This window comes from Callospermophilus lateralis, chromosome 13 (assembly GCF_048772815.1).
Source record: "Callospermophilus lateralis isolate mCalLat2 chromosome 13, mCalLat2.hap1, whole genome shotgun sequence".
NCBI classification, from domain to species: domain Eukaryota; kingdom Metazoa; phylum Chordata; class Mammalia; order Rodentia; family Sciuridae; genus Callospermophilus; species Callospermophilus lateralis.
This window is the reverse complement of record NC_135317.1, coordinates 43994326-44007713: the sequence shown is the minus strand read 5'-3', so window position 1 is coordinate 44007713 and position 13388 is coordinate 43994326. Positions and strand designations below refer to the sequence as shown.

The 13388-nt window shown below is 34.8% G+C and overlaps 1 protein-coding gene across 2 annotated transcripts in view; it reads right to left on the bottom strand.

Moving 5' to 3' along the window:
• Itgb1 (integrin subunit beta 1) overlaps positions 1 to 13388 on the bottom strand; it is a 48321-nt gene that overhangs the window by 14603 nt on the left and 20330 nt on the right. For both annotated transcript variants that reach the window (XM_076832388.1, XM_076832387.2), the window contains exons 3-11: positions 13025 to 13110; positions 11296 to 11518; positions 8994 to 9164; positions 7171 to 7409; positions 3956 to 4111; positions 2808 to 2903; positions 2290 to 2379; positions 679 to 819; positions 316 to 515 (exon numbers count right to left, since the gene is read on the bottom strand). In XM_076832388.1, coding sequence (XP_076688503.1) covers positions 316 to 515; positions 679 to 819; positions 2290 to 2379; positions 2808 to 2903; positions 3956 to 4111; positions 7171 to 7409; positions 8994 to 9164; positions 11296 to 11518; positions 13025 to 13110 — 1402 coding nt within the window. The remainder of the gene's footprint in view (positions 1 to 315; positions 516 to 678; positions 820 to 2289; positions 2380 to 2807; positions 2904 to 3955; positions 4112 to 7170; positions 7410 to 8993; positions 9165 to 11295; positions 11519 to 13024; positions 13111 to 13388) is intronic.

Sequence of the window (13388 nt, the reverse complement as noted above, 5' to 3'; positions counted from 1 at the left end):
AGGCTCTTTTTGCTCTAGAAAAGTGCAAATGCTATCATAAGAGAAAAATCCAGATACTACCTTAACAGTGTATTGGGTAACTTCTTGCAGCACTATGAAAGCATTCATTTTAGCACTTCGATTTAGTAGTAACTTATGAGTACTCTTCAAAAATCAGCACAAAAGGCCATCAAAATGATCCTTTAGTTATGAACAGTGGTTGGAACAAATAATTCATTTTTGTTCCAAACAGAGATTTTCTATGGTATCCCAAAATACAGCCTGCCTAGAACTTTCTAAATCCATATAACTATCACTCGACAACTCCCAGCTTACCTACAAGCTCCACACTCAAATGTTCCATTTCCTTCATGACACTTTGGACTTTCAGGGATACCTTCACTTTGGCATTCACATTTACAGATGAACTCAAGAATAATCTCCACTTCCTCAGTGAAGCCCAGAGGCTTAATTTTAATGGTTTCAGATTTCTTATTTGGACATTTATTTGCAGTTATGCTAATTTCAAATTGAACCTTCAGGGAAGAAAAACTAGATTAAGTTAGCAAATTAGCAATGAATATCACAAGTACTTCAAAAAATCACTGATTTGATTTTTCTCAAATTAGAAACTAAATTTACTTTTCTATAAACAAGTAATTTTTTTTCTTTTATAAAGAAAACATTTTTAGAAAATACCTCATCTCCAATGGAAATATTGGAACATTTTCGCCCATTTTCCCCAGTTCCATTCACCCCATTCTTGCAGTAGGATTTGTAATTTATTGTTACTCCTTCTGGCAACTTGCTGTTTTCCAAAATGACTTCTGAGGAAAGGGACTAAAAGAAAAATGAAGTATAAATAGGGAAGTCAAATAAAATGCTAGTTGAATGCATATCAGATGAATTGTTAAAAAGAAAAAAAAATCTTTTCTTTTTTTTTTTTTGGTATTGGGGATTGAACCCAGGAACACTTAACCACTGAGCCACATTCCCTAGCCTCTTGCATTTGACTTAGAGACAGGTCTCACTGAGTTGCTTTAGGGCTTCACTAAGTACTGAGGCTGACTTTGGACTGACAATCCTCCTCCCTCAACCTCCTGATTACAGATGCACGCCACCATGCTAAAACTGTCATTTCAGTAAAATATTTTGAAACCAAATCCAAATGACTAGAAAACACAGAACCTAGAGAAACAGGTTCTAATTAATAAAGGGTCCAATCTTCAAACTAATATACACAATTGAAAAGGTCATTTGTTTTAATTTTTCAGTTAAAATATTAATGATCATACAGCACAGTGGCAGAGTGCTTGCCTAGCATGTGTGAGGTCCTGAGGTCCTGAGGTGAATTCAAGTCAATCTTTATTTAAAATATCAGCTCTCAGAGCAAATGAAGGAGGTTGCAGTGACAAGCTACCTCCTGCTCATATCACTACTAGACTAGGAACTAGGAAAATGTTCTGTTTAGACAGAGAGAGACCAACTATGGGGAAGACATAGAATGACTAGAATCTTGAAAATCTGCAAAAACCTTCTCAGATAGTTCTTTCCAAAACATTTGGGAATACCCATTGCACAATGTAAAAAATATCTAAAATTCAACCTACCAAAGGGTTATGGAGGAATATGTGAAATTAAATGCAATGCACAATATTACAAAGTATTATAAAAGCCTTCAGATTATTTTAAATGATTACTAACAAATGCTCAGTACTGAACTAAGATCTAAAAGGGAAAAACAATTTGTCTTTAGTATCAAATCCCAAGTTAGGCAAGAACAATCCTATAAATCTTTTTAAGCAAGTCACATATATATTTACATTTTTATGTATTTTAGTCATGTGTGCATATATATCTGTATATATAAATGTGTGAGTGTGTGTACCTATTGAAAATAGAAAACTATATCCTCTGAATATCTGAGACAAGAGGAGAAATGGTAATAAAATTTTTCCAGCATAGTTCATCAAAATAGATGAATCTATAAAGGATACTTTGGGGAAGAAAAAGATTAGGGGCAACCTGTAAATTTAAATGTGAGTTATACTTGCTCGCCAACATATACATCTACTGCTTAATGACATAAACAGATACTCAAAAATTTCCCCACATGCCTTTATCATATTTTTTCTTGACTTAGGCCATGTTTTGATAAGATAATATAAAAATTTTCTTTCAGATACAGAATTTAAATTTTTTTGTTGACTTACTGGCTTGCTAAATTATTCATAAAGAAAGTTTTACTTTCTTTGAGCCAAGTATTCTCAGTAGGGTTTTGTTCAAATTTAATCTACTTAATGTACTCACATTGTAAGCATCAATGATCAACTGTATCACATTGCTAGAATTTGCAGACAATGTCCCAACTGCTGATTTAGGGATCAAATTTTTCAGTTCCTGAAATTAAGAAATAAAACAGGTAAAATACAAATACTATTCATTTAAACAATTAGAGTCCATTGAGCAAGTATCAGTTATCTTTAAATATCAGTTCCCTACAAGAATGGAATCCTAATTAGAATTTTATATTTCACCTATGTAACATATGTCAAAACACACTCTACTGTCATGTGTATCTAAAAAAATTAAATAAAGAAATATTAGTTCCCTACATATGTCATGAACAATTTTAGGAATCAAACTTGAGAAAAAGACAACTGTTTCATAATATGTAATTAAAAATTAATATAAATTTCTGTAAAATTAGTCCACCTATCAGTGGACTAGTCCACACATTTCAATTCAAATATAATTTTGCCTCTAATGATTAAACAAATGAAACAGAAAAAAAGTCTAGAACTTTTTTCGATCTCACACATATTTACCTTGTAAACGGGCTGAAATTCTTCAGTCACTGCAAAAATCGTCTGAATATTATTTTCACTGAGTTTCTGGACAAGGTGAGCAATAGAGGGATAATCCTAAGAAATTAATAACAAAATTTAATATTCCAATTTGTTCCATTTTTTAATACTTTTTGAAAATGGTAATTATTTGCATATATAACTGCTTACACAAAAGTACTTTCAAATAAGAGTATCAAATGCATATAATTGCTGAGGTGGGTTATACGTTAATGTGGGTTTCTAATCTTCATTCTACTTTTTGTTTATATAAGAATTTTCATATTAGGCTGGGGTTGTGGCTCAATGGTAGAGCACTTGCCTAGTGTATGAAGGCACTGGGTTCAATCTTCAGCACCACATAAATAAATTAACAAAATAAAGATATTGTGTTCATCTACAACTAAAAAATTTTTTTTTAATTTTCATATTAAAATGTCTTAAATAGTAAGATAATCTATGTTCATTAACTATAAGGACAATTAAATAAAATATTCTATCAACTATCACTTAAGATCAAGAGTCACCAACATTTAAATTTCTTTTGAATCTTGAGTAATTCACCCATCTTTATTTTCAATAAAGACAATTTGCCTGTTTTTAAAAAATCATATAAAGGAAGAAAATGAAAGTAAAGCTAGCTGGGCTAGTGATACACGCCTGTAATCCCAGCTACTCGGGAAGCTGAGGCAGGAGGATCAATTGAAGTTTAATGTCAGGCTAGGCAACTTAGCAAGATCCTGTTGTCTCAACATAAAATATAAAAAGGAATGGGAATGTAGCTCAGTGATAAAGTGATAAATTATTTTGGAACAATATTAATATTGCTACCATAAGTTGTTGGCAAGTGAGATGAGACGGGTATGGATTAAGACAGGGTCCAAGTAGTCTCTTATGTCTCCTTTTATCCAATGAGGTCCTTGCCTACGTGCAAGGAAGTAAACACAGCACTACATCTTCACCAACAGCAACACTAGCTTTCCTGGACACCAGGGTAGGACCCATACTTACCTAAAAGACACTATTCCAAAGACTGAAAAACCCAAAAGCCAGTCACCCACAATACTGAACACTATAAACACTAAAACTCAACATAAATTCATTCACCATGTAAAAACTTGAGCACTTACATAATAATGGCTCATTGTGTATACATTATTTTCTAGGTGACATTGTCCATCATTTGGTAAAACAATGCCACCAAGTTTCCCATCTCCAGCAAAGTGAAATCCAGCATCCGTGGAAAATACCAGTAGCCGTGTAACATTCCTCCAGCCAATTGATGACTTAAATAAATGAAAATAAAAGGATTTCAATTTTAAAATGCTACTCACAATAATTTGACATAAATCTTTGACACAGACTACCACTGTACTTTTAACCTAATTCTGTATCTTTCTCTTTCAACAATGAATGATGGTTATCCACTCCACAGCTATTTCTTGCTAGATGTCCACATACCTTAGCTCATTTTAAAAAGTATTTAAAATGAGCTGAGGTATGTGGACATCTAGCAGGGATTACTGTACAGCAGCATGCACAGGGCACCTGCCTTGTAATATGAGCTTGGTGAATATTTATGAGTAATAAGTGTTCCAGCCTACACCTTCTTTTATGCTACCGCTGTGTCTTGTTCCCATCCATCCTCCATCCATTCTTGCCCCATCTTGAGTACCATATACTTCTTAATCAGCCCTCCACATGAGGCCTTCCTTTTTTATTAGAGAAAAATTTATCCAATTGTTGTTTATTTCTACTCATCTTAACTCAATATTATTTATTTGTTCATTTATTTTATTCTGTACCTAGTCAACAAAGAATTTAAAGTAGCAGTAAGTAACATTCTATTTCATAATTGTGTCTAAATTTAAATTAACTCAATATAACTGTTTATACTCTTCAAGTCTAAACTCCTTGTCGAAAGGAATTAAGTTAATTAATGTTAACAATCTTTTTAAAAGTAGAATGTTGTCTTTTTCACCTCTAGAGAAGTAGAGCATGACAAACACAGAAAGATAGCCATCATGACCATGAATGCTATGATTGGTTTGATCCCTCTGGTTAAGAGGTAGATAAAGGCAGTCCAAAGAATACTGTTCCTACAACAATTGAAAATAAATAGCCAGAATGAAAAGAGGTAACAGGCCAGATACTACCTGGAAACTACTTTCTTCAGCTTTAAAAACTTGAGACCAATCTTAAGTTATAAACACTCTAGTGAGAAGTCAAAATTACCAAGACAGTAGTTAATATTTGCTGAGTGAATACTGGTACATTAAATGGATTACTGCACTAGAATTTCATAGCCCCATGAGTATACTATTATTATCCTTTCAAAAGAAAACAGCTATGTGCAGTGGTATGTTGCTGTAATCCCAGAGATTCGGGAGGCTGAGGCAGGAGGATTGCAAGTTTGAAGATAGCCTGGGCTACCTTAGCAAGACCCTGTCTCAAAATAAAAATTTAAAAAAGAGCTGGGGATATAGCTCAGTGCTACAGTGCCTACCTACCATGTACAAGTTCAATCCCCAGTCCTGAAAAGAGAAAGGGGGGAAAGGGAGAAAGAGAAAGAAGGAAACAATCCTAGAGAGGCTAAGTAAATTGCCTAGGATGGAGAGGATAGGAAAATTCTTAACTACTGCACTAATTACCATGTTGTTTCACTTATTATCTTGAATAACCATTAGCACCTTAGCAAGGGAGAAAAAATGAGACAACAGTAGGTCCTCCAGACAAACTTGTATTTACAATGTTTTCTACTTTGAGCCTCGACTCTATCATTAAAAGTTTACTGCAGGGGCTAGGATTGTGGTTCAGTGATAGAGTGCTTGCTCAGCACAACATAAAAATAAATAAATAAAACAAAGGTATTGTGTCCAACTACAATGAAAAAATACATATTAAAAAAAAAGTTTATTGCAAAATACTAGGCTGGTACATGGGTCACAAAATGCTATCACTGGCCAATTAGAGATGAAGTTGCTACTACTTATAACCCTGCCACTAAAACCATAAATGTAGCTTATAATCTAAAGCTTTACAAGTTCTTTCCTTTTGAATTACCAAGACACAGAAGAAATATTTGTCTTTCAAAGACAATGAGTGGAAGACAATTGACCAGAGAAAATGATATGAAATGCTATTCCCTCTGAGCATGTTCAGGATTTTTGGTGAAGCCTCAGATAACATTAATTCCATCTCCAGTAGAAAGTCTGAAAGTCCAGACAACTGAGCCTCTTCCAAAAATGCTGGTGGGTCTGCAAATTGGTGCGGCCAATTTGGAAAGCAGTATGGAGATTCCTTGGAAAGCTGGGAATGGAACCACCATTTGACCCAGCTATTCCCCTCCTCAGACTATTCCCTAAAGACCTTAAAAGAGCGTACTATAGGGATACTGCTACATCAATGTTCACAGCAGCACAATTCACAATAGCAATACTGTGGAACCAACCTAGATGCCCTTCAATAGATGAATGGATAAAAAAAATGCGGCATTTATACATAATGGAGTATTACTCTGCACTAAAAAATGACAAAATCATGGAATTTGCAGGAAAATGGATGACATTAGAGCAGATTATGCTAAGTGAAGCTAGCCAATCCCTAAAAAAACAAATGCCAAATGTCTTATTTGATATAAGGAGAGCAACTAAGAACAGAGCAGGGAGGAAGAGCATGAGAAGATGATTAACATTAAACAGGGATGAGAGGTGGGAGGGAAAGGGAGAGAGAAGGGAAATTGCATGGAAATGGAAGGAGACCCTCATTGTTATACAAAATTACATATAAGAGGAAGTGAGGGGAAAGGGAAAAAAAAACAAGGGGGAGAAATGAATTACAGTAGATGGGGTAGAGAGAGAAGAGGGGAGGGGAGGGGAGGGGAGGGGAGGGGGGATAGTAGAGGATAGGAAAGGCAACAGAACACAACAGACACTAGTATGGCAATATGTAAAAACGTGGATGTGTAACTGATGTGATTCTGCAATCTGTATATGGGGTAAAAATGTGAGTTCATAACCCACTTGAATCAAATGTATGAAATATGATATGTCAAGAACTATGTAATGTTTTGAACAACTAATAATAAAAATTTTTAAAAATGCAGAACTTCAGTTAATGGTCAGAATTCTAGCTTTTAAAACTCTGTATGCCTGTTTTTAAATAGAGACATAATGATTAAACGTGATTTCCCTCCACCTGCAGTTGGAGGCAATTTAAGAGATTACTGCCTGTACTTCTCTGGAGTAATTTAACGACATGGTAATTAAGGTAATTTTTGATGTCACACTAAAATGCACACAAATAATACAAATGATATCCCCTTGTAGAAAACAAATGCACTTACTCCACAAACTGCAACTTGCATGATTGCATCAAAACCACCTTCTGGAGAATCCAAATTTCCAGATATACGCTGTTTACCCACAAGTTCGTTAAATATTTCCCCTTTATCAGTAAGACTGAGTACATTTTTGTAGCTAAATGGACTGGTACAGTTCTGTTCACTTGTGCAAGGATTCCTGAGCTTCGCTGGTGTTGTACTAATGTAAGGCATCACAGTTTTCTCCACAAATGAGCCAAATCCTAGGAGAAAAAAAAAAATGCACATGTACATAGACTGATGCAGAGATACAGATAAGCTTGTATTTTTTCCAAAAGTCAAATATGTTATCACATATAGGTTTCTATGAAATGAATATATGTGAGTCCCACCCCCAAAATTCACATGTTGAAAACCTAATACCCAATGTAATTAATATTAGAAAATAAAGCCTTTGGGAGGTGATTAAATTATGAAAGTGGAGCCTGCATGACTGGGATTAGTAATCTCATAAATAGTGACCCCAGAGGGGCTGGGGTTGTGGCTCAGCAGTAGAGCACTCGCACATGTAATGCCCTGGGTTTGATCCTCAGCACCACATAAAAATAAATAAATAAAATTAAGGTATTGTGTTCAATCATAACTAAAAAATAAATATTAAAAAAAAAGAGTCCCCAGAGAGAAGATACAGCTAGAAGGACCATCTGTGAACCAAATGGTGGATCCTCACCAGACACAGAATCTGATTTGATGCTGAATTCTCACTCTGTAACTGTGAGAAAAAAAGTTCTGTTGTTTATAAGCTACTTGGTTTACAGCATTTTGTTACAGAAGCCCAAAGAGACTAAGATATAAGTCTACCCACTTTGAAAATAACTCGGATTCATTTTCTTAGTGTACCAGCTCTCAAAATCAGCATGATAGAAGGAATATTCTAGATTTTGGACCACCTCACAAAAGACTAACTTGGTAAAAGCTTCCAATCTCCATGGTCAATTATTTTTACTGAATGAAAGTATATTTTAACCAAGCGCTATTTTTTTTTTTTAATGTTTCCACATAGAGTTAATTTTTGAAAGGTATTTTTAGCCTCAAGAAGATAGTCAAGTCTTTCCAATGTTCTGTTTCTAAACTTCTGCTAGACGAGTGGTGAAAAGTGGCAGGAAGAAAGAGGTTCACTTGGGGATACACTGAGATCACTATAATATGAAATCCAGGTATAAAATGAAATTAGGACATGACATACAAGCAAGTGTGCTCACACTAGTTGATAATGAAATAGAACCTGAGGTACGCAACACATGTCTATAAAATAAATCAACAGATGAATAGATAAATTCCTGTGAAAACAAGCATAGATTTCATTACCTATAAGGAATAATCTGTGTCAAATTACATAGTATCATAAAATAACAGAGGAATGAGAAAGCAGAAAGAGCATTAGATGTACGTCAAGAATATCAGTTTCCTCTCAGAAAGAAAAAGCTACAAACTGGCAAATTTATCTCACAAGAATGTTATAAAGAATAAAGGAGGAAAACTGGCTGGGGTGGTGGCACGCACCTGTTATCCCAGTGGCTCAGGAGGCTGAGGCAGGAAGATGGAAAGTTCAAAGCCAGCCTCAGCAAAAAGCCAGGCACTAAGCAACTCAGAGAGACCCTGTCTCTAAATAAACAGAGTTGGGGAAGTGGCTCATTGGTCAAGTGCCCCTGAGTTCAATCCCCAGTACCATTACCACTACCCCTGCCCCCCCAAAAAACAAAAGAATAAAAGAGGAAAACAAAAGGACTTTGACAAGTGTCAAGACTTATACATATGAAAATTATTAATTTTCCCAATAGTCCTACCAATTCGGAAGTCTGAAGTAATCCTCCTCATTTCATTCATCAGATCTGTTCCAAGACTTTTTACATTCTCCAAATCATCTTTCATTGAGTAAGAGAGGTCCATAAGGTAATAAAGATCAATGGGATAGTCTTCAGCTCTCTTGAATTTTAATGTAAACATCTGTGGCTCTCCTGATTAAAAAGAGATTAGAAAATGAAATTAGCTCACCAATAATCCAAAGCAAATAAGCTGGGTGCAATGGTACACACTTGTAATCCCAGTGGCTAGAAGGCTGAGGTAGGAGGATCACAAGTTCAAAGCCAGCCTCAGCAATTTAGCAACACCCTGAGAAACTTAGCATGACCCTGTCTCAAAATAAAAAATAAAAAAAGGGCTGGGAATGTGACTCAGTGGTTAAGAGCCCCTGGGTCCCTGGGTTAAATCCCAAAAAAGCAAATGGAAAAAAAAAACCCAAATAAATCTGACTTACATGGCAAACATTATAAAATGAAATATATTAAGTATATACTTTTCACAAAACCTGAGAATTCTATAATTAATTCAATGTGTACTGTACTAAATTTTGTTCAACAAATACTTAAAACACCTGATCTTAGAGAAACAAAAATGAAAAAGACAACATTCCCAAAAGTTGACTGTCAGCAACACAATCAATCTTTCTGGATCTGGAATGTCCCCAAAGGTTCATGTGTTAGGTCTCTGGGGGGCGTGCCCTTAAAAGGGGTCAGTGGGATCCTGTTCCACCTTGCCACAGGCCCAGAGTAACAGAACCACTCAACCATGGACTGAAATCTCCAAATCTGAGAACCCAAATAAACCCTTTTTCCTTATAAGCTAATTATCTCCAGTAGTTGTTATAGTAATAAAAAGCCAACTAACACAAGTTTTTAACTATGAGAGAAAAAAACAAACAAAATAACATCTATTAGACTGGGGAGGACAAAGCAGGGTACAACTAATATGTGGAGACTGAAGCTGTAAGTGACAAATCTCTGTGTAATAGGATGTCACTATATGTTGAGTGAATAATATGATTTTTACTTCAGAAAACGTGGCAAAAAGAGTTTTAAAAAGAAATTATACAAAGATTCCAGCTAAGAAACTATAGAAAAATTCAAGAGAAATGAAGCTCTGACCAATGAGGAAGGAGAAGAGGAGAGAAACACACAACATGATAAATGTATTCACTCAGAAAATATAGGGGCTGGAGACGTAGCTCAGAGATAACACACTTGTCTACCACTTACCATACCCTGGGTTTGATCCTCAGCACCTAAAATACACGCACACACACACACTCTATGACACTACAGGAGAAAAATAAAGGTTTGGATGAAAACTTACTGGTTTTTATTATGTTGATTTTTCTGTATGAAATGGTACAGAGCTCAAGAGAAAATTCTCTGTTGTTTCAGCATATGAATGGTTTTAAAGCCATGGAGGAAAAACAAATTTTAAGAGAACTTCAGAGAGAGAAAAAAATAAGACACAAAAAGAAACTAGAAAGCAATGGTGAGATGAGAACAACGAGGAGTTACATCACAAAAGCTAAGGGCTAAATATCCCAAGAGGTTCAAAGCATCACTTAGTACAGAAAGGTTTAAAAGTAATAATAATAAATAAATAGATAAATATATAAATGAATGACTCTGACAAGGATCCCTAAAGGTTCAAGGTGATAATGGCACTTTACAGACCAGGTGTGGAAGTTGAGGCCTGACTGTACAGGTTGGAGAGCCGAAAGAACAAGGGTCATGGGACAGGAATGTGTACCATTCTTTCTAAAAGGATAGAAATGAGAAAGGATATGAAGAATGCTTGCTGTTTCTTTGTTTTTAATTGTGGGATTGCAATGCTAAATAAATACAAAGGAAACTGTTAAAATTTGATTTTATATTATGAAATTATAGCAGAGGATGGACATAATTATTTTTAAAATTCATTTAGTCTATTTAATAACTTCTGAATATTTAACAAAATTTGCTGCTGACATTAGACATTTAATAATATTAAGTATACACACACACACACACACACAATGCACATATATTTTTTAACATTGCAAAAAAAAAAAAAATCCTAAACTTAAGCCTACTCCACATCTTGGAGTGCCAGTTCACATGTGAAAAGGAGCCTTCCACAGAACTAATTAAGAGGCTTGTATAAAGATGGTGTCAAAAACTCAAGTAGAAGATTGAAGGTGTATCTCCGTAGTCTTGGGTTCCATTCTCAGCACCATAAAAACAAACAAACAAAATACCCAAGTAAAAAGGAAGGTATTCATAGAGTTAGATTCTATACCTGATCGCAATTGCAAAACTAACTGCTGTGGCTGGATCTGAGTAATATCTTCTGGCTGGAGCTTCTCTGCTGTTCCTTTGCTCCGGTTGGTTACATTTTTATTTTTCTTTATAGTTTTGGAGCCTCTGGGATTTTCTATGTCATCGGGATGGCAACCCTTCTTTTTTAAGGCTTCTAAATCATCACATCGTGCAGAAGTAGGCATTCCTTCTTGTAAAAATGTCTAAATGATACATAAAATACTAGTATAAATAAGCAAACTTTTTACATAATATAATTGCAAACACACAAATTACAAAAAATAAATGACACCCAACACATTTCATTTTGGGCTTTTACAACAAAAAGCTCCCTTTGTCCAAACCATAAGTCCTCTTGTTTAAAAATAGTAAAATCAATTCTAAGAAAGTAATAAATTTCCCAGTACTTAGCTCAGTGTATTATTTTAAATAGTAAACTTCAAATTAAAATCAAATCAAACTACATTTCTTTCAGTGAAATCACTTATTCAGTATGGTTGACAACTATTAATCATGTATAAATCCAAATATCAAACAGTAGTTATGTCCAGAGCTCAAAGGCTAAATTATCTAAGGAATAGTTTGGCTAGAATAATCCTCAACTACAAATAAACTATGGCCTTTATGAAATAATGTTGATGATAATAGCAGCTACTACTTATTTAGAACCATCAAAGAAACACTACTACAGGTTATCAATTCTAATTGAAGCTACAGATAAAGGGGGCAACATCCTCATTTTCCAGAGAAGAAAGCAAAGAGGTGCAGTTAAGTAAGCCTTGCCTAAGATAAACTCACAGCACTCTTTATTCCACTGTTTCCAAGTTAATACCAGCTTATCATTTTAAAAAACGGTAACAGAAAAGAGCCATAAGAAATAGTTTGATATAAAACAAAATCCTCTCCTTAGATATGGTCACACCATCTGACATGCTTGACATTTGACCAGTTAAGCCTATAGTTAGGCACTTACAATTTGGGTCCAAATGCCTAGGTGAAGACATAATCAATAATCCTTTGACTTTATTATTTATTCATTATTTGAATAAATTATATAACCTCAAAATAACCTCTCCTTACTTCCTATTCTTACATATTCATTTATTTACTCAATGAAATTTGTAGGCTTTGTAGAAAGCATCATATTAGGTAAGGTACAGAGATTTTTCTCTTTTTTTAATTTTTCAGTTTTTGGTGGACACAACATCTTTATTTTATTTTTATGTGGTTCTGAGGATTGAACCCAGCGCCCCGCGCATGCCAGGCGAGCGCGCTACTGCTTGAGCCACATCGCCAGCCCGGTATAGAGATTTCTAAAATTAATCTATACCTCCCCACTGAAACAAGGGAAAAAAATCTACAATAGTCAAACTAAATAGCTAGACATTTTTCTGGAAAGTTATCCAATAGAAACAAAGAAATGAGAAATTAATTTTAACACTTATTACATGTTTATATAAAATAATTATTTCAACACTCATTCTTTTATACTGTCTTCAAATCTGTACTTGAGACTTAGAGCAACTAATCTGTGTCACCCACATCACAAGTGCTCAAGTGGCTACTGTACTTAATAGCACGGTTCTAGACCATCACACACTATTCAATAAACACTTAAGTGAAAATTCATATCTAGTACTTCGCTAGGACACTGCATTGGGCAGTACTCAATAATCAGAGAGTAAATGGAAAGGACATGTGCAACTTACTGAATTTGTGCACCACCCACAATTTGGCCCAGCTTGTATACATTCTCCACATGATTTGGCATTTGCTTTCAGACATCTATTTTTATCTGTCCAGAAAAGGAAAGAAAGCCAATTTATATGAAGTTTCAGAGAAAAAAAAATGACAAATCAGATTATAATGACAAATGATGCAATTTATACGTATGTTAAATATGAAAACTCTAAACTAGTTACCAAACTAAAAGAGAACTACCCACAAAAGACTATGCATGTTAGCAATGGAAGCCATATAAGAACACAGCTATGAGCAAGGAGTGCTGGCCTATGCCTGTAACCCCAGTGGCTCCTGAAGGTGAAGCAGGAGGATTACAAATTCAAAGCCAAC